General features: G+C 35.0%; 1 protein-coding gene across 5 annotated transcripts in view; it reads left to right on the top strand.

The window, feature by feature from the left end:
- ZNF280D (zinc finger protein 280D) overlaps positions 1–21,897 on the top strand; it is a 112,572-nt gene that overhangs the window by 32,889 nt on the left and 57,786 nt on the right. For all 5 annotated transcript variants that reach the window (XM_036266059.1, XM_036266054.1, XM_036266053.1 and 2 more), the window contains 6 exons: positions 661–778; positions 5,239–5,409; positions 5,545–5,654; positions 17,335–17,558; positions 20,385–20,542; positions 21,324–21,424. In XM_036266059.1, the coding sequence (XP_036121952.1) occupies positions 661–778; positions 5,239–5,409; positions 5,545–5,654; positions 17,335–17,558; positions 20,385–20,542; positions 21,324–21,424 (882 nt within the window). The remainder of the gene's footprint in view (positions 1–660; positions 779–5,238; positions 5,410–5,544; positions 5,655–17,334; positions 17,559–20,384; positions 20,543–21,323; positions 21,425–21,897) is intronic.

Genomic DNA, 21,897 nt, shown 5'->3' with positions numbered 1-21,897 from the left:
TTCTTATTTGTTCACTTTGCCAATCAGGCAGCTTTTATATTTGCTCCGTAAGTGGAATGGTGGGGGGCATCCATTCTTTCTCTTCCTTACCTTTAACTTATAAATCTTTCTAATAAAGATGATTCTAAAACTTATACCATGTGATATGGTCATCCCTAACCCCTATGCGTAATACTACAGATTGATTCCCAGTTTGTTTGCCCTGTTATTTGTCTGTGGGGTTTATAGAGGTATGGAAATATTAAATTTGTATGTTTTCACTATTTTTTCTTGCATTTACCCAAAGATTTTTCTAAGTTCTATTATTTGCTTTTTGATGGGAATACTAAATTTTTAGTATCTTTATAAAGTATAGTAATTTATTGACTTAAAATGGGTTTGTATGTTTTTTTAACCTTGAAAATATTATGCTAGAACTTGGCCTCCACTTTAGCTAGTCAGGAATAGGCTAGTTCTGTTTGCTTTCAGATTTAGTAATGATAATTTTGGCAGATAGTAATAATTACCTTAGTGTTTTATACATTCTTGGTAATTGAGTCATCAAAGATATTCTTATAATATTGCACACAGTTAAGTTTACTTTTATAAAAGTTTATGAAACAAAATGATTATAACTGTGTTGAATAAATGTAAAACTCTTCCTTTGAAATCTTTTAACAGGGTTACATAACAAACTCATCACGAGGTGCATCTAGTAATACTACAGAGTTACTGTTTGACTTGACCCAGGATACAGGATTATCACATTACCAAGGGGGACCAACACTTTCTATAGCAGGTTGGTTTTAGTATTTGTTCAAAAACTATAAAAAGAAACTTTATAAATATGCAGATTGAATTGACTTTCTATTTTGAAGTCCTTGTATTCATCTTAATTTTTTTATATAATAAAGTGGAATGGTGCTAATCTTGAATGACTTTCTTGGGTAATTTAAAATCTTACGTAATAATAGAATATTTTATTAATTTTAATTAAGTCGGCTAATTGACTTTGAGATTGTTTTCTCTTGCACTAAATAAACATGGGTTGAAAAATATGAAAATATTCTGTAAGTTAGAGAAGTCCTCTGATAACCTGAATACTCTGTTAAAAGAAGTATTAATTAGCTTCTATGATGATGAGTGTGACAATGTATGATTTCTTAATTAGCTTAGTGTATTTCTGTTTAATCATTTACCTATAATAGTTAAATATGATTATTGAGTGCTATTATAAAGTGACTATAATAAATTTATATATAGTCATTACTCACTAAATACCCTTGAAAGAGTAATGAAATTTCCCTATTGAAGAAGAGTTAAAGTTCTTTGATTTTATACCATAACAAAGGTCTTCATTTAACCTACAGTAAAATAGTGTGGTATGAAAAAATTTTATCTAATTGAAAATTACCTATGCTTTGTATATTAGCAATTTTGAAATATTTCAAATATTGACTAGATAGAGATGCATAAGATTTTTGGGACTTTTTAAAATTATTTTCTAACAAATCAATATAGAGAATTTACCAAACCTACCCCAAATTTTTAATAGTAATATTCATGCTTAAAATGTTTTTCTATTTAGGTGATACTTAGTTGATATTCACTTCTTTGGATGCCACTTACTTGAGAAACTTGTAAAAATCTAGTTTTTAAAATAAGTAGGAACTAGCCCTGGCTGGGTACTCAGTTGGTTAGAGTGTCCTCCTGATACACCAAGGTTGCAGGTTCGACCCCTGGTCAGGGCACCTACAAGAATAAACCAATGAGTGTATAAATAAGTGGAACAACAAACCATTGTCTCTCTCTCTTCCTCTTGCTCTCTCTCTTCCTCTCTCCACCTCCCTTTCTCACTCTCTAAAACCAATCAATCAATAAAAATAAAAATAGGTAGGAACCAAAAAAAAAAAAAACAAGGAGAGAACAATAGTTGTCTTGAGTCTGGTTTTATAAAACACATGGACTTTGTTCACAGGAAAGGTCTGAATTCTTGAAACTTCTTTGAGTAAGGACAGTGCTTTTTAAATTTCCTACTGCAGAAAGACTTCAGCCTGAGTGATAAGTACGATGATTTAGAAGATGTAGATTTGAAATGTTACTGTTGATTTTTGTAGTCTTTAGCAACTCTTTACACTTCAGTTTTCTCATATTATTAAAATGGAATTTTTATATTTCTTATTTAATGTATTCATTCTCCAGACCTGGAATCAGCCATTTGGAAAAAAAATTTAATTCTTGCTCTATTTTAGTTGGAGCTTTTTGAAGTCCAAATAAGATAAAATATGGAAATGCATTATGAACTTTAAAGGACTTGACAATAAATAGTTGTTATGAATGATAATATGTGCTCTGTGTTCAGTAGCATGATTAACTGACTACTGTCAAGTGATCATGAGTGCTGGAGATTAGATTTGAGCTTGATCTTGAATGATAACAGGATTTTTAGTGGCAGAGAAAGAGCTATTGAGTATAAGAAACCACATAAACCAAAGACAACAGAAATAAGTTAAACGGTTAGAATTTAAAACTCTTAAATGCAGAGGGGTTTTATTTATTATGTTAAAAAATGTTGAAGTAAAAGTTTATTTCTATTGTCCAGCCTGTTATATAATTAGATGCTTAATCCAAAATAACTAGAACTCATTGTCTTTTCAAGTAACCTGAACATCTTACAAGAATGCTACTGTGATTTCGCAAAATCTTTCCCAGGTCCCTGTAGTATAGCCATCAGTAATCATATGCTTTGAAGATGGAAAAAAAAAATCATTTTTATGTTATCTCAAAAGATGAAACAGAGGAGCCAGTTAATGTGATGACTTACTTTTTTGACATGTTTCCCCTTATTAAAAGCTGACAGGTGAATCTATTGGAATAATATTTTTCTTATAAAGTAAGTTAAGATATAAAATATTTTGTTACTAATGATTATGTCTGTCATTTATTTTTGAATGCTTTCTATGTGACAGATGTTGTGTTGGGTGCTTTATTTTTATCTTTATTGTTGAAAGTATTACAGATCTCCTCCCACTTTTTTCCCATTGACCCCCTTTTGGGGTGCTTTAAATGCACTATCTTATTTGATCTTAAAACAGCTTTGTAAAACAAGGTGTAACAAAAGAAGAAACAGACTCAGAAGTTAAATAAGCCAAGACTACGTAGTTAGGCAGTGACAGAGAGTATATTTGAACTTAGCCTGTTTGACTTCAAAGCCTGGAATATTTTTTTTTTCCATTTTAAAATCATTTTTGTTTTCTAATTATAGTTGACATATATTATGATATTAGTTTCAGGTGTACACCCCAGGGATTAGATGTTACATAACTTACTAAGTGATCATCCTGATAAATCTGACACCATACATAGTTATTAGACTGTTATTGACTATATTTCCTATGCTGTACTTTATATTCCCATGACTATTCTGTAACAACCAATTTTTACTTTTTAATCCCTTCATCTTTTTCACCCTTTCCCCTAAACCCCTTCAATCTGGCAACCATCAAAATGTTCTCTGTATCTTGAATCTGTTTCTGTTTTGCTTGTTCGTTTATTTTGGTTTTGAGAGTCAATTGTTGATATCAATTTATGTATTTATTGCCATTTTATTGTTCATGTTTTTTTATCCTTATTTTTTTCTTCTTTTTCTTTTAAGACTCATTTTGGTGGTGATGAACTCCTTTACCTTTTTGTTGTCTGGGAACCTCTTTATCTGTCTTTTGATTCTAAATGATAGCTTTACTGGGTAGAGTTATCTTGGTGTAGGTTTTTGCTTTTCCTCACTTGGTATATTTCTTGCCAATCCCTTCTGGCCTGCAAAGTTTCTGTTGTGAAATCAGCTGAAAGTCTCATGGGAACAAGCCTGGAATATTTCTAATATATTTACTTTATTGATTTTACTTTTAGTATACAGTTGGGAGCATTAAAATATGATGTGCAGGTGTTGAATTCTTATTACCAAGTACATTTGTGTGTTATTTTCAGAAAGGACTTGCCTGGCCTAGGTATAGCTTAAAAATCTCCATTTCTCTTGCTAATACTCTGAATAAGACTAATATCTTTTAGATTTAAGTTGATGGTTTTTAAACTAAAAACTCTTTTTAGGAATGAAATCTTTGTACAACAAATTTTATGTAACAGTCTAACAAAATATAACAGGACAGTTTCTCTCTCAGACGTGTCCAGTAGTCCCTAAGAAAAGCCAGTGAAAACCTGACTCCTTCCATTATGAGCTCTTTTGTTTGAATAAATGAGATATTATCATTCAAGATTAGTTGTTTCCAAATGGGCAATATAATGAATAGACCACTTCTTTGTTAGGTGGGAAAAGAACAAACTTTCCATTAAACGTTTTAAATTGTTAAATAAAAAGCTTGTAAAGGGGGATCTCTAAATTTTTAGAATACATATATACAGTCGGCCCTCATTTATTGCAGTTAATCAGTTCCAGACTCTATCGCGATAAATGAATTTCTGCGAAGTAGGATTCTTTCTTTATACAGTTGTCCCTCCCTACTTCGTGCTTTGACTTTTCGCAGCTTCACTCTATCACGGGTTTTTCAGACTATATATATATATATTTTTTTTTTATTCTTTTTTTTTTATCCTCACCCGAGGACATTTTTCCACTTTTTGTTCAGGTAGAGTGGGAGGGAGAGAGAGGAACAGAGAGAGAGAGAGAAACATCGATGTGAAAGGAACACCTCGAGTGGCTGCCACCCGCACGACCGACCAAGGCCGGGGACAAACTGCAACCGAGGTACGCGCCCTTAGCGGGAACCGAACCCGGGTCTCTCCGGACCGCAGGCCGACGCTCTAACCGCTGAGCGAAACCGGCCAGGTCTTTTTATTCTTGTTTTTAAAAAATAAGTTTTAATGTCCTTAACCTCTAAAGATAATTAATTCATTTATCTTAGTTCAGAGTATTCCCTGTGCATAATTTATTTATTTTTGCTTGGGATAGTTTGGTCTGGCTTTTTTTTTTCCTACATAGTTGTTTATATATTTATTTGAAGCCATATTTAGTATTTTCTTGCATAGAATGATTATTTTATGAATTATTTGAATCCATAATAGATGTTGCAAAATTTGTCTACATCTCCTGACTTGAGCACATCAATTTTTATCATGTATTGTCATTTGTAATATGATAATTCAATGGTAATACCTTTAGTTTAGCTGCAGAGAATTTCTAATTTAGTTGTAAGCAATATTCTAAAGTGTTTAAAAATATTTTTTCCATTGTTTAAATTATTGTAGGTGTGAATGAAAGTCCATTTTTATCAAAACGTCCTTCTACTTCTGAAGTAAACAGTGTTAATCCAAAAAAACCTAAGCCCAGTGAAAGTGTTTCTGGAGCAAATTCCTCAGCTATATTTCCTTCAGCTAAATCTCTTTCAGTGACATCTCCCCAGGCTATGCCATCAAAAGGTAAATATACAATGTGGCATATGAAAAAGAAATGTATACATACAATTTAGAGATTGTAGTACATTTACAAACTATTAGTGGTTATTTAAGGTTTAAAAGTGATGCATTTTGAATCATGTTTTGAATTTATTTTAGGTACAAATGCCTTATCAAATCAATCTAAAAATGGAACACCTTTTCCAAGAGCTTGCCCAAAGTGCAATATTCATTTCAATCTTTTGGATCCTTTGAAAAATCACATGAAGGTAAAATTTTTTCAGAATTTGGTTTTAAAAGGTTTGTAAGTCCCTAGAAATAATATTGATTTGTAGTAAATAATGTTATAGCTATTTAGGTAAGAAATCTCATGTTGATATTTCCATATAACAGGTGAAAATTTATATTCAGAATGATTATCTTCATAGAAGATTTTAAAATTCCTTCTGAATCATTAAATTTAAAAAATTAAGTTCAGTCCTGGCTGGTTTGGCTTAGCGGTAGAGCGTTGGCCTGCGGACCAATGAGTCGCAGGTTTGATTCTGGCCAAGGGTGTACCTCAGTTGCAGTTCGTCCCCTGCCCTGGTCAGGGTCATGTGGGAGGCAGCCAGTCATGTGTCCCTCTCACTTGTATGTTTCTCTCTCCCTCCTACTCTGTCTGAAGATAAACAGAAAAAATATCCTCAGGTGAGGATTAAAAAAAATTAAGTTCATGTACATTATAATGTTTGCTTATTGTATTCTAATTTAATTTATTTTTCTTTTTAAATCCTCACCGGAGGATATTTTTTCACTTATTTTCAGACTGAGTGGGAGGGAGGGAGAGAGGGCGGGAGGGGAGGGGGGAGAGAGAGAGAAAGAAAAACATCAATGTTAGAGAGACACTTCGATTGGTTGCCTCCTGCATGACCCTGACCTGGGCCGGGGACTGAACTGCAAATGAGGCATATGCTCTTGACCGGAATCGAACCTGTGGCTCTTTGGTCTGTGGGCCGATGGCTCTGTTCTCATTTTAAATGAAAATGATGCATTAATCAGATTATTTTATTTACTAGATTATGCCATGCTTCAAACTTCATTTTATTATATTTAACAATTTATATAACTTAACAGTTTCTTCAGTTTTTTTTGTGTCCTTGCTAACATGTACATGTCACAATGAAAATTAGAGTTTTGTGTTTAATTTTCAACACTCAAACATAAAATCCAAATGGTGGAGCATTTCACATGAAATAATTGTTTTAACTCAGTCCAGAATACTGTTCATGTAATTGTTTTAAAATAATTTGAGCTTTTTTATTGGTACAGGAAGGACTTAAAATTAGATTTTAAGAAATTTCAAAGTACAAATGAAATATGCGGTTTAGATAACACTTCGCGTAAATATTTGAGTAGATGTTATAGTATTCTGCTCTGTCTGTGTAAAGATAGCCTGTATTCTCCTTGCATGTCCAGTATAAATGTCAGGAAGGGGAAAAAGAGAGAGATAAAAAAAAAGGCAGTGTAGATTATATGAAGAAAAGAAAGGAGGAAGGGTGCAATGGCAAAGAAATAACTAAGGAAAAGTTCTTGCTCACGATTTCAGAGATTGACAATTTTTTATTGAAATTTAACTTATTACAAAAAATAGAAAAAGGTAACATTCTTATAATCATAAATACAATCTATTCCTATACAAAGCTGTATTTTGACTGTCAGTACTTCCAGCTCCTGATAACTGTACTTTGTGCTTTATTCTTGTATGAAAATTAACCTGTACAGGTGCTTTCAGTTTTCCTAGCTATATAATATTTTGATGAGATACCTGATTTTTTAATGTTTTGCATTTTGGATGGAAATAAAAAAGAAAGGGTACAACAAATTGATGTTTCTCCCCACCCTTTCTTTCTCCCTCCCTCCCTCTCTCAAATCAATAAATAAAAATTAGCCCCGCCTGTATGGCTCAGTGTTTGAGTGTCAACCCATGCACCAAGAGGTCGCCAGTTCTATTCCCGGTCAGGGCACATACTCAGGTTTGGGCCTGATCCCCAGTGTGGGGGCATGCAGGAGGCAGCCAATCGATGTTCTCTCTTATCAGTGTTTCTGTCTGTCTCTCTCCCTCTCCCTTCTCTCTCTAAAAAAAAAAATCAATAAAGAAAAAATAAATAAATAAATAAAAATAAAAAAATAATTTCCATTTTGAAAAAATGATTTTTAGATTATTTGTAAATGGTTTTTGCTGTACCACAGAAATAAGGTTTTTTGTTTTTTTTTTAAATTAATTTTATACACATACACACCCACCCACACACACACCTTTAAATCCTTACCTGAGGATACTTTTTTCCATTTATCTTCAGATAGAGTGGGGTGAGGGGAGCAGAGGGAGAGAAAGAGAGAGAGAAAGACATCGACCTGAGAGAGACACATCAATTGGTTGCCTCCTGCATGACCCCAATCAGGGCTGGGGACCTAACAGGAACCCAGGTGTGGTGCCCTTGACCAGAATCAAACCTGCGACTCTTTGTTCTGTGGGCTAGCGCTGTTTACCACTGAGCCAAACCAGCCAGGGCAATGTTTGTTTTTTTAATGGAAAATATATAAAACACAAGTCAAATATTCTACAGTAATAACAACAATGTACTTATCTAAGACCACATGCCAGACTACTAAGCTTTAAATACACTATTTAATTCTTAGAAAGTTTTTTGAGATAGGCATTAATCAGCATAGATTCCTTTCAGACATTTAATGGTAAAAGTTCAGGTTCTCACAAATAACTATTTTTCCTTTTTGAAAGGTATATGGGCTATTTAATATTATATGGAAACTAAAAAATAGGTATACTATATACATAATATATATATATTTCTTTTTTATGGTATGAAATTTTGTATTTATCAGTCAGATTTAGCTTTTTAATTACATTATTTATATTTTCATATCTTTACTTATTTTTCGTCTGCTTGAAATGTCTTGGATTGAGAAACACATCTTAGTCTACGTCTTTGATTACCAGTATTGTCTTTGATATATTGTACTTTTATTTTAAGATTGTTGCTGTTATTTGCAATATAGAATCTAACTCTTAAACTGTGTTGTAAATGCATCTGTTAACATGTTTATAAATGTCCTTTTTTGTTGTAAGTTTTAATGCCTTTTAGGTTTACAACCCTTGTTTTCTTTTTTCTTTTTTCCTATTTTTTGTTCAGATAGAGTGTGGGAGGGGGAGAGAGAGAGAGAGAGAGAGAGAAACATCGACGCGAAAGGGACACGTCGAGTAGCTGCCACCCAAACGACCCTACCAGGGCCGGGGACAAACTGCAACTGAGTTATGTGCCCCTAGTGGGAACCGAACCCGGGTCTCTCAGGAACGCAGGCCTACGCTCCAACCGCTGAGCCAAACCGGCCAGGGCCCTTGTTTTCTTATAGTTTCCATTTGCATGATACATTCTTTCTTGAGCTTTTTATTTTCAACACTTCTGAATCACTTTGTTTTAAATATATCTCATACTTTCAACAGATTTGTTTTTTCCTTTGTGATCTTATATGACAATCTTTTGTTTTAATAGTTGAGTTAAATTTATTTATTAAACCTATTCTTTGATATGATAATTTATTTGGTCTTGGTTCTGTCACAGTTTTTTTGTTATCTTTTAAAAAAAAAGCTTTTACTCTATGGTTGCTTTGTATGTGTAAATGTAGTTTGGATTTTTAGGGAAGTTGTGTTTTTGTTCTCCTGTTTATCCTCATAATTATAATGTTACTATCATTCCAGTAGTCCTCTATTCCTTTGGCCTTTCTCTGTTATTAAAATTATTTAAAGTAGCATACAATTTCCTATTCTTTTTTTTTTTTTTTATATCCTCACCCGAGGACATTTTTCCAATTTTTGTACTGATAGAGTGGGAGGGAGAGAGAGGGAGAGAGAGAGAGAGAAACATCGACACATCGAGTGGCTGCCACCCGCACGACCAACCAGGGCCGGGACAAACTGCAACTGAAGTACGTGCCCTTAGCGGGAACCGAACCCGAGTCTCTCTGGACCGCAGGCCAACGCTCTAACCGCTGAGCCAAACCGGCCAGGGCCAATTTTCTATTCTTAATCCACCTATTCTTTTTCTCTCCTACCTGATTTTACCTGTTTACTTTTGTATTAAAAATACTCATTACCAAAAAAAAAAAAAAAGGCTCATTACTATACTACTTTATTTGATAGCTCTAAATGATATTCCTTGATATGCTTGCTGCTGGCATATATGTGGCACTCTCTGAACTATCTCAGCTTCATATTCATTGTCCATTTACCCCCTCCCCATTTTTATGTGTTGGATGTATCATGTTTCTATTGTCAGGGTATATGCCATTTGCATTAGATTTTCTTATTTCCACGTTTGTCTTAATCCCTTTTTAAGAAAATATATTCTGTGTTCATCATCAGTCTTTTTGTCATACTTTCTTTTTTAATTTGTTTTTTCCTTTATTGATTTTAGAGGGGAAGTGAGAGGGAGAGAGAGACACATTGATGAGAGAGAACATCAATTGGCTGCTTCCTGCAGGCCCCCCACTGCAGATTGGGCCCACAACCTGGGCATATGTTCTGACTGGGAATCTAACTGGTGACTTCTTGGTATATGGGTTGACGCTTAACTGCTGAGCGACACTGGTCAGACTGTCATAGTTTCTTTAGTTATTTCCTGTTTGTTTGTAGTTCATTCTCTAGTAAATTCCTGAGGAACGTCCTGTGAACAGCATTCTTTGACTTCTCTCATTTTCACTGTAGTACATTCTTGTAAAACAGTTTTACCAGATATAAAATAAGTTTGATCCCAACGAGAGGATCTTGGTGGTAGTCCTTGTTTTACAATAGTGAATGTTGCTGTTGAGAAATCTGGGATAAGCCTGAATTATTTTCCCCTTTATAAGTGATTTGATGTTTTGGCCTTGCTGTTCACAGGGTTTTTTATTTTTTTTATTATTTTTTATTTTTTTAATCCTTATTCGAGGACATTTTTGCATTTATATTCAGATAGAGTGGGAGGGAGAGAGGGTAGGAGAGAAACAGACAGACACATCGATGTGAGAGAGATACACCAACTGGTTGCCACCCACACAACCCCAACTGGTACTGGAGACAAACTGCAACCGAGGTACGTGCCCTTAGTGGAAACCAAACCTGGGTCTCTCTGGTCTGTGGGCCAATGCTTTAACTGCTGAGCCAAACCGGCCAGGGTTGGTTTTTTAATTTGGAAGACTGATAATTTTATAGTAACCTGATTTGGTGCTGGGAATTTTGGGTCAATCTTCTCTGACATACATCGTGTTTTTTCATCTTGTATACTGGTGTCTTCCTTTATTTTAATGCACTTTTCTTGATTTGTATTTTTAAATATTTATTCCATAATGTTGTTTTGCTTTTTGGTATGGGGGTAGGAGGAGGATGTTGTCCAGCATATTTGTTCAGTGTTTTTTGTCTGGCATATCTGTAATTTTCTTTCTAATAGTTTTTTCTTTTTTTAAGTTATCTTTATTGTTGAATATATTACAGATTTGCCTCCTTTTTCCCCTATTGACTCTGTCTACCCCACTCCCACCCCCTCCTGCTTCCCCCGCACTGTTGTCTGTGTCCACTGGTTATACATATAAGTTCTTTGGTTTGTCTCTTCCTGCCCCCACCCCTTTCCCTTTTGAGGTTTGTCAGTCTAACAATTTGTACTTCGTTTTTTCTTTTAATCCTCACCCGAGGACATTTTTGCATTTATCTTCAGATAGAGCGGGAGGGGGAGAGGGAAGGGGAGAGAGAGAGAGAGAGAGAGAGAGAGAGAGAGAGAGAAACATCAGTGTGAGAGAGACACATTAACTGGCTGTCACCTGCACAACCCCAACTGGGTCCGGGAACGAACCACAACTGAGGTACGTGCCCTTAGCTGGAACCGAACCCAGGACTCTCTGGTCTGCCGGCTGATGTGCTAACTGCTGAGCCAAACCAGCCAGGGCCAATTTGTACTTCTTAATTCCTTCACCTTTTTCACCCATTTCCCTGTCTGGCAACCAACAAAATATTCTCTGTATCTATGAGTCTGTTTCTGTTCTGCTTATTCATTTTATTTATAGATCCAGTTGTTGATAAGTACTTATTGCCATTTATATTTTTTATTTTTTTCTTCAAGAAGACCCTTTAACATTTCATATAATATTGGTTTGGTGGTGATGGACTCCTTTAGCTTTTTCTTGACTGGGAAACTCTATATGTCCATCGATTCTAAATGATAACTTTGCAGGATAGAGTAATCTTGGTTGTAGGTTGTTGATTTTCATCACCTTGAATATCTCTTGCCACTCTTTTCTGGCCTGCAAAGTTTCTTTTGAGACATCAGCTGACAGCCTTATGGAAGCTCCTTTGTAGGTTACAAACTGCTTTTCTCTTGCTGCTTTTAAGATTCTCTCTTTGTATTTAACCTTTGGCATTTTGATGATGATGTGTCTTGGTGTGGGCCTCTTTGGGTTCATCTTGTTGGGGACTCTCTGTGCTTCCTAGATTTGTATGTCTGTTTCCTTTATCAAATTAGGAAAGTTTTCTGTCATTATTTTTTCAAACAGGTTTTCAGTTTCTTACTCTTTCTTTTCTCCTTATGGCACCCCCATAATGCAAATGTTGGTATTCTTGAAGTTGTCCCACAGGCTCCTTACACTATCCTCATTTTTTTGGATACTTTTTTCTGTTCCGATTGGGTGTGTTTTGCTTCCTTATATACCAAATCCATGGCTTGCTTCTTGGTTTTACCTACTCTACTATTGAATCTGTGTAAATTATTCTTTATTTCAGTTAGTGCCTCCTTCATTTCTGACTGTGCATTCATCATTTCTGACTGGTCCTTTTTTATGCTTTTGAGGCCCTCACTAAGTTCACCGAGCATCCGTATAAGCAGTGTTTTGAACTCTGCATCTGTTACATTGCTTATCTCTGTTTCGTTTAGTTCTTTTCCTAGAGTTTTGTTCTGTCTTTCAATTTTGGCTGCCTTGTGTTTGTTTCTGTGTATTAGGTAGAGTTTCTGTGTCTCCTAGGCTTCCTAGGATGTCTTATTTTAGTAGGTGTCCTGCAGGGTCCAGTGGCATGGCCTCCCCGATCACCTCAGCTGTGCCCTCAAGGTGCACCCCTTGTGTGGACTGTACACCCTTCTGTTGTAATTGATTCTTGATTGCAGTTGGCATGTCAATGGGAGGGATTTACTCAATCTGATCAGCTGCAAGGACAGGCTGTGCCCACTGACCACTGACCTCTGACTACCTGGGAGGACCAGCTGTGCAGGGGTCCACTACACAGAGAAAGACTTACTTCAGCAGGGATCTGGTACCCACTGAGTCTACTCCTTAAGTGTGTCACTTGTGCAGGTGGTTGGGTGGTGGTGGTGCTTTGCTGTGGTCTGAAGCTGTCCACTGGGTATTCTGGCTCTGGGGCAAGGTCAGCCACTGCCTGTGTTTTACCTAGGGCCACCAGGCATAAGCTATAAAACAATCTGCAGATGGCTGCTTCTTGTGCTGGGCCTGGAGGTACCCAGGCAAAGCCAAGCTGTGAACCAAGGCTGGCTGCTCCTAGTGCCAAGCCTAGGGCCGCCACTTAGTGGGAGGAATGGAGTTCACTGAGGCCAGATGCTGCCTTTTTGAGAGAATTTGGGAAAATCTGAAACAGGAGCCAAGTTGAAACAGTATGAGCCAGTTTGCTGGAGTCCCAGATATGGCAGTCGGCTGCCTGCCCTGGCGGGGAAGGGCTCACCAAAGGAATAATGGCTGCCAGCAGGTCTGTCCAGGAGAAAGCCGCCTCTCCAGCCCTTGCTCCAATGCCAAACAACTCAGTTCTTCCCCACATGTCTCTGGTGCCTTTCAAGCTGCCTCCCCCACACTGGAGCCTGGAGGGTGTGATTCAAGTAAGTATGCACAGGCCCTTGAAGAGGAGCTACCTGGGGCTCCAGCAGCCTCAGCCTCAGTTCCTGCTGGTTTTTACAGCCAGAAGTTACTAGGACTTCTCTTCCTGTCCCTGGAACCCTGGGTTGGGGGGCCTGGTGTGGGATGGGGACCCCTCACTCCTCAGGGAAGACCTTTACAGCTGAGGTACCCTCCTGATTTTTATCCACCACATGTGGGTGTGGGACCAGGCCATCCAGGCCTCGGGCCCTCCAACAGTCTCAGTGTGGCTGCTTCTTTAATTTCATAGTTGTAGGACTTCCATTCAGCTTGATTTCAGGCAGTTTTGAATGATGGTTGTTCTGTAGTTTAGTTGTAATTTTATTGTGGTCATGGGAGGAGGCAAGTACTTCGTTTACCTACGCCGCCATCTGTATTGGAAGTGATCTCTTTCTAATAGTTTTAACTCTTTCTTTTAAAAAAATTATTTGCTTTTCTCATTACTAGCCTGTATTGCATAGTTTATTTTTCAGTGTCTATTCACCATTGTATTTCATTCTAATTTGTCTTTATCTAATTTGATTTTTTACCTCAATTTTGCCACTCTTGTAAAAAAAACTGTTTTTAGTGATTTTTTTTAGAGAGAGAGGAAGGGGGAGAGAGATAGAAACATTGATGTGAGAGCCCTGGCTGGTTTGGCTCAGCAGTTGGAGCGTCGGCCTTCAGATCAGATTCGGTTCCTGCTAGGGGCGCGTACCAAAAAAAAGAAACATTGATGTGAGAAAGAAGCATCGATTGGCTGCTTTTTGAAAGCTCCCTACTGGGGATCGAGCCCGCAACCTGGGCATGTGCCCTGACCAGTACTCAAACCTCTCAGTCTATGGGATGCATCTCAATCCACTGAGCTACACCGGCTGGGTGTGCCACTCTTTTTTATGTCTTCTTTTTGTCTTGCCATCTCTTCTTGCCTGTGTGATCTTCCAAATAGACACAATTGCTTTATTAAGGTTTTTACAAATTGTGGCAGAAATTTTATCCTATTATCATCTGCATGCATCTGCTGCGTAGTTTTTGTCAGAATTTTACATTTTCCTTCTTTTTATCTTATTTTTGTTTAGATATAAGTTTCTGTCATTGAACAAGTTTGGAATTTCTAGGGCTAGCTATTTTGTGCAAGGCTCCTTTGGGGAAGAATAACTTGCCAGGATAATCTCACAGCCTACTACTCTTTGCTGGACAAAAGCCTTCCTGAAAGTGTGATTTTGCGTGTCTGATTTTATTTGTAGTTTTCATGGCCTTTTCTGCTTCTCTGTACCAAATGAGATGGGGGACTTAGAATGTATCTTTTTGCTGAGGCTTTCTAAGATCTATTACTATTAGGTGTTTTTGACTGCTCTAATCTACTTCAACTGCATGTCTTCTATCTAAACTTGTCTGCTTTGAGTAGTGCTTTCATATGTTGTGCAGTCTAGATTTTATCTGGTGCTTAGTTTCAATGAAAATAAAATTTTTAGAATTTGGTTGTCTCTTTTGATGAATCCCAGAAAGAGAAGGGGAACATGTTGACTTATATAGGATGATCATGTGGGGGAAGTTCTATTTTACCGTTTAGAAATGGTATCCATCTTCTTTGCTTTGAAAATCCTACCTAAACTTTGTGGTCCTAACAAAGCAACAGAATATGGTCTATCAACTGGGAGGAATGAAAATGAGAATGGTGTTTGGATGGTGTTTGCTATTTATCAAATTACAGTATATGGCAATAAAGTTGTTAGTATTGCAGAATGTCTGACCCAGGAAAAGAAGGGATAAACATGGAATAGTATTGAAGGGCTAGGGCTTAATAAAAATGACCTGTTTTTCTTGGACTATAGGTCAGCCATGCCATCTACATGTCCTCCATTAAAACCTTAAATCTGCCCTGGCTGGTTTGGCTCAGCTGTTAGAGCATCAGCCTGCAGACTAAAAAGTCGTGGGTTTGATTCTGGTCAAGGGCACCTACCTCAGTTTTGGTTCAGTCCTGGCCCTGGTTGGAGTCATGCAGGAGGCAACCAGTTGATGTGTCTGTCTCTCTCGCATTGATGTTTCTCTCTCTCTCTCTCTCCCTCCCTCCCTCCCTCTCTCTCTCTTTCCCTGCCTCCCACTCTATCTGAAGATAAATGGAAAAGTATCCTCCGATGAGGGTTTAAATAAAAACACCTGAAATCTAAGACTATCATCTCTTCAGTTGCTGTCTTGCCTTTTGAATATTTTACTTAGGATATTTTGCTGTCTTCTCAGTTATTAAATCCTTTAACTTAGTTGTTAATGGTTTTATCAATTCACCGATTTTATAGGAATATGAAACTTTGTTTAAAAGACACTGTGAAGCCCTGGCTGGTTTAGCTCAGCAGTTAGAGCATCAGCCCGCGTACCAGAGAGACCTGGGTTTGGTTCCCACTAAGGGCACATATCTCGATTGCAGTTTGTCCCTGGCCCCGATTGGAGTCGTGTGGGTGGCAACCACTCAATGTGACTCTCTCACATTGATATTTCTCTCTCTCTCTTCCTCCCTCTCTCCTTCCCGCTCTATCTGAAGATGAATGCAAAAATGTCCTCGGGTGAGGATAAAAATAAAATAGTTTTACCTTCCTAAGTTTGCACTCTTAAATATTATGTTTCAAGAAGAATCTAGGAACATATAGAAAAAGCTTTCTCATTTTTCTCTTTTTGTTGTGGTTTCACTTTAATTGTATTTAATCTTGGTAGACTACAGAGGATCATATTGTATTAGAAAACTAATGTGGTTATCCTGATTTAATTTATGGGTACAACCTTAAACCTAAAACACAAATGTCCCTTTTGGGGGGCTCATTTTATTCAGTATTTTTCCCCTCTCTTTTCAATGTATTTTAAATTTTGTTGGGGTTTTTTGGTGTTTTTTGCTTTATAGGTTTCTAAATTGACAAGTGAACAAAATAAGTGCAGTTGAAGGAAATGCTATAGGTCTGTTTTGGATCAAAGGCCTAGCTTCTCATGTGACACAGAAAGTTTCACCGATGATTTAATACTTCATTGTGACAGGAGACGAGGTGGATGTTGTTATCTTAGAAAATGAATGGAGTTGCTTTTAGATTTTCAAACTTTCTGATGTTGCTACTAATGTACTAAAAAACACATTTAGGAAGAGTTTAAGTCAGTTTGTTTATGTTGTAAAATAATTACCTGGATGGCTGTTAAAAAATACAGATTTTTGGGGTCTACCTCTTGACATTACGGTTGTTGGTCTGAAGTTGGCCCAGGAATTAGCATTTTGACAAGCACTTCCGGTTTTCTATTGCAGGTCTTCCTCTGAGAAAATTTGCCATAGAGAAATTCTACACATAAAAATTATATAGATAAATGATTTAGTTATATCTTGTTGGGGAAAAAAGCTCTTGTATGAAAGTGTTCTGCATTAAAACCAGTTTATGTAACATCTTGATTTTACTGAGGAGGAACTAAATTTCCCCTTCAAATATTTAACCAAGATGTAACTGTTATCAAGATGTAACTGTTTAAGTTTTCAAGACTTATGTCTTGATGTTTCTTTTTTCCTCATACATTTTGTACCATCCTGAGTATGGGGAATGCAGGTTAGCTATGTTCAATATACAGTTCCAACCAGATACTATTAAATTTACTGTGTCACTTGATAATTATCATATACATTACAGCACGTAAAACTACAGTTCCTTTCTATACTCTATCTTGACATGAATGTGAAGTGAATGATTTTTAGTTTAGTTAATTTAAGTATTTAAATTGTTATTTTAAAAATACATCTGAAACAGTAAATTGCAAGGAAAAGACTTTTAGAACAATAGGAAGTCCCAATTTTAAAGTTTTTCTTTTTTTGTTTATTAACATAATAAATGTTTATTTGAATTTTTTTAGATTATGTATATATACCACAAACTTTTGATGAATATTTTTCCAGATATATTACCAAGTATAGTTTTACATGGTCAGCCTTAGATATAAACAGAGAAAATTTTTTTGTTATTTTTTTTTTCAAGGATAAATGAAGATTCTGTTTTTCTCTTTCAGTACTGCTGTCCAGACATGATAAATAACTTTTTGGGACTGGCTAAAACAGAATTTTCAAGTACAGCAAATACAAATAAGGCTATTGATTCAGAGAAAGGAAAATTGATCATGTTAGTTAATGACTTTTATTATGGAAAACATGAAGGAGATATCCAGGAAGAACAGAAGACTCATACAACCTTTAAATGCTTCAGTTGCTTGAAAATTCTTAAAAATAATATTAGGTATGTAAATACTTACTTGTATTTCTATTTGAAAATTGAAATGCTCTGGATATAAATTTTGTGTTTATCTAATTTTTTTCTCTGCCATTCTAGATTTTAACACTTTCTACTAAGAACAGAGGCAGATTCTCTTACTGAAAAGCTTTTGTCCTTTTTTGTGTTTTATTAGAGTTTATTTCTAGAGTATTTCTTTAAAATAAAGGATGAACATTATTTTAAAATAAAGCAAAATTAACTGCTTTTCCCTATATCATCTGATCTAGGAATTTTCATGAGATAATTTCTGTTTTTAGTTGCTTTTGAATTTTACTTTTCTTTATAAGAACCACTTCTTTATGTTTTGTCCAGTTTTACTTTCTCCATGCTAATTTCATTTAATGCTCAAATTTTTCAATTTATATTTATACTTTTTAGAACATTTACCTTTCAGAAAAAGTGACCTTCTTTAGAGAAGTACCAATTCTAGGAAAAATGTCTGCTTTATTTTAAAATTTAACCCCTTTAAAAATTAGAGATTTAATTCCAGTGGCATTTTGAACATTTTATACATGTATACTTTAAATGTTAAGAACTTACTACTTTGTAACTTTTGAGTTACATGGCAAACTAGTAGCTGTCATTCTTATAAATGAGTTACTAACAAGAAGAAAGAAACAAGACATATTGATTGATACTGTTCATTGGTTATATAGTTTTATAGCTTTACACGTAAGGTTGTTTTTTCACAATTATAAAATGTTTTCAAACATTCAGCAATGTTTTTAGAATTTTACAGTGGACACCTATATACTTATCACCTTGATTCTATCATTAACATTTTTATTGTATTCTTTATCCGATATCTTTTTATCCTCTCTTCGAACTATATTTTTTGTGTGTGCGCATTTCAAAGTAAGTTGTAAACATTACTGTACTTTCCTTAGGTTAGGTGTGTGTGTATATGTGTACAAACATATAAAAGTATGCCTTTTTATGTTTACCCTTGATAACTATTATTTGTATTTTGCATTTTTAGGCATCAGGTAACTTTTGTACCCAGTGTTTTTTAGTTTTCCTGTCATTTCTCTTGGGTTCAAAAAGAAACAGAAAAATCCTGAAATACACTGTTGCCATAATTCTATAGCAATTATTAGTGCTTTGTTTATGATAGTGTTTTAGTTTTTAAAATTCTTTCACAACTATTATTTTATATGAGTTTTCACATTTATCTCCTTTTATCGATTTTTAATAGCCATCAATAGATAGTGGTCCTAGTCATTTAACCAGAAGAGATATTGTACTTGGTGATATAACACTCAAACAATATTACAATAAAACTATGTCACCATATTCTTACCATTTTAATAGTAGAATACACCAGAAAAGATATGTTAGTGAATATAATAAATACAGTTTTTTGGTTTTTCCTTTGAGATTAGGCCATTTAGTCTTAAACATGAAAATAAAACATTTATTTTTTTGTTATTGTTTCAGAAGACTAGTTACATATATCTAGAACATCAGAATATAGTTGAGCATTTTTTTGGAAATACTGATTGCTTAGTAAATGTAATCCTAATGAAACACTTGATAATCAAAGGATTTATATATGTTAAATAATATTTTACCTTAATAGTAAAAAAATGGAAAGGCAAATTGATATTTGTAGAGAAGGGTTAGAAACTGATAGATCTAGGTTTGTACTCTCTGCCTTATGAACATATTGTGGTTTGTTATTTTTTTTCCCCCTACATTGAGTATCACCAAAAACACTTAGGTTTATTTTATTCTGTGAACATCCTTGCAAGAAGTTGGGATTTTTTTGTTTGTTTGTTTCCTTCATTTCCAAATATGTTGTTTTAAGCAGTATGAGCTCCTGATGGGGGCTCATATAATAATTGAGAGAAAGCTTGCTAGGTAAGACATTATTTTATATAGATAAACTTTAATTGGTTAAAATGATAAGTTGAAATGGTAATGGCTCGCTTTTCTCTATGTGTAAATAAATATTTAGCCAACACTAGGATTTTTTATAGGTGTTTGTAGAGCTGATAGTAAAAACCAAAGGAAGACAAAAAAATATTTCAAGGTGTGTCATAACCTCTTCTAACGAGAAGTAGTGTTGCAGATATGTGAAAAAAAGATAAATGTTATAACCTTCATGATGATTGCTATTCAAATTGATGACATTATCACTTCTTTTTAAGATTACTTCCTTTAGGGGCTCAAAGTGAATAATTGTTAATAGTTGACCCAGTCTAAAAATTGTTATTTTGATTGAATAACTTTCCTTTCAACTACAGCAAAAAGCTTCAGTAAGCTCTTTTAAATAGGTATTCCCTTGTATATTGCACTCTGTTCTATTGAAGGTCATAGTTCCTGCTCATAAGAAGCCTTTTAGAGAAGCTGAAATAGCAGAATATAAAACTGAAAAATGGACTTTGCCTACAAAGGGTACAGTCTGCAAGTCAAAATGAACAGTCTGTGCCAACAGTAAAGCAGTATCATTAAATAAAACAAAAAGTCCTTGTAATTGTAGGCATTAAAATTGCTATTATATGCATTTAGAAACCAAGACACAAGAAAAAATACCAGTAATTTGTCTTTTAAGCAACTGGAATCTATTGTATATCTTCACGACCTTAAAAGATTACTCACGACTCTGTGGCTGCTTTGGGTGGTAGGGTTTTCTTCCTTTCAGTATTTTATTTAAAAGTGCACACTTTTCTAGAGGAATTTAAGGCTTTTGAGATTTGCTTTTGAGTGATACATCTATATTCTATATACTTATTTGTGCGATTTTTGTTTTTAAATCTGAATTTTGCACCTGTTGACAATCATTTATAGGTTTATGAACCACATGAAACACCATTTGGAACTTGAGAAGCAGAGCAGTGAAAGCTGGGAAAACCACACCACCTGCCAGCACTGCTACCGTCAGTTTCCCACACCATTTCAGTTGCAGTGTCACATTGAGAGCACACACACCCCCCATGAATTTTCTAGTAAGTTACAGTTTCACTTAAGTATTGTATAGTATTGATTTTTGTCGATACTAATTCTGAGAAAACCTTAAGCTTGTTAGAAAAATAAGAGTAAGAAAAAGTCTTTGGAATTTGAGGGTAAAATTGAAAAAGTTACATTTCAACTAATATAAACTTTTAAATAAAATTAATTACAAAAGTTAAAGTCATTCTTGTAAATAATTAAGGTAAGTAACCTGAGCATTATATGTTGGGGGCTAAATTAGAAGCCTCAGATCATAGTTTTCAAACGTGAAATTAATGCCCTTTATTTAAACTTGAATAAGTAACTACAATGGTAGTTAAAGATCATAGATTTTGGAGCTAGACCACATAGGTTCAGATCCCAGATCTTCCTCTTAATATAGCTATCTGATTTCAGGTAAGTTACTCTTAATATTTGAATAAAGGGAATAATAGAAATACCTGCTCCATAATGTAACAAGAATTAAGTGAGTTAATGTAAATAAAGAGCTCAGAACATAGTTAACTGTATAACTAACTGTTCACCACCACCACCAGTTCTGCTGTTATTATTATTCTTGTTTATCGATGCATAAAATGAATAATATATATCTTTGCCTCAGGAAGATACTTTAATTGAAAATTATAAAAAAATAAAATATTTTCAAGTATAATTGACATATAACATTAAATTAGTTTCAGATGTACAACATGATGATTTAAAGTGTGTGTGTGTGTGTGTGTGTGTGTGTGTGTATATCTTGAAATGATATAATGTCTTTCCCTCCCATACTTTTAGCCATTTGCAAAATCTGTGAATTATCATTTGAAACAGAGCATGTTCTTTTACAACATATGAAGGACAATCATAAACCCGGTGAAATGCCATATGTTTGCCAGGTATACTCCTATTTTATTGTATACTTAGTGTTTATTTGATGTGTTTGTTTTCTGTTGTTTTGGTTACCAGATTTAACCCTACTGGCCAGGAGTCAGCAAGTTTTTTTCTGTAAAGGGGCAGATAGTAAATGTTCAGGCTTTAAGGGTCATACCGTCTCTGTTGCAACTAATCAACTCTGCCATTACAGAACAAAAGCAGCCATAGACAATAGTAAATGAATGGATATGGCTGGGTTTCAATAAAGCTTTATTTATGGACACTGAAATTTGAATTTTATATAATTTCCTTGCATCATAAAATACATTCTTTTACTTTTATAAACATTTAGGTAAAATTTGTTATTAAAAGTAAAATCCCTCTTGTAAATAATTTATTAGCAGAAAGTCCTGTGATATGATTCATGTATGTAGGGTCAGCAGAGAGTTGGAATTGGCCCACAAACCTTTGTTTACTCACTTCTATACTGGACAAA

This window comes from Molossus molossus, unplaced genomic scaffold (assembly GCF_014108415.1).
Source record: "Molossus molossus isolate mMolMol1 unplaced genomic scaffold, mMolMol1.p scaffold_m16_p_1, whole genome shotgun sequence".
In the NCBI taxonomy this organism is placed as follows: Eukaryota; Metazoa; Chordata; class Mammalia; order Chiroptera; family Molossidae; genus Molossus; species Molossus molossus.
The sequence above is the reverse complement of the archived record's forward strand: the minus strand, read 5'-3'. Positions and strand labels throughout refer to the sequence as shown.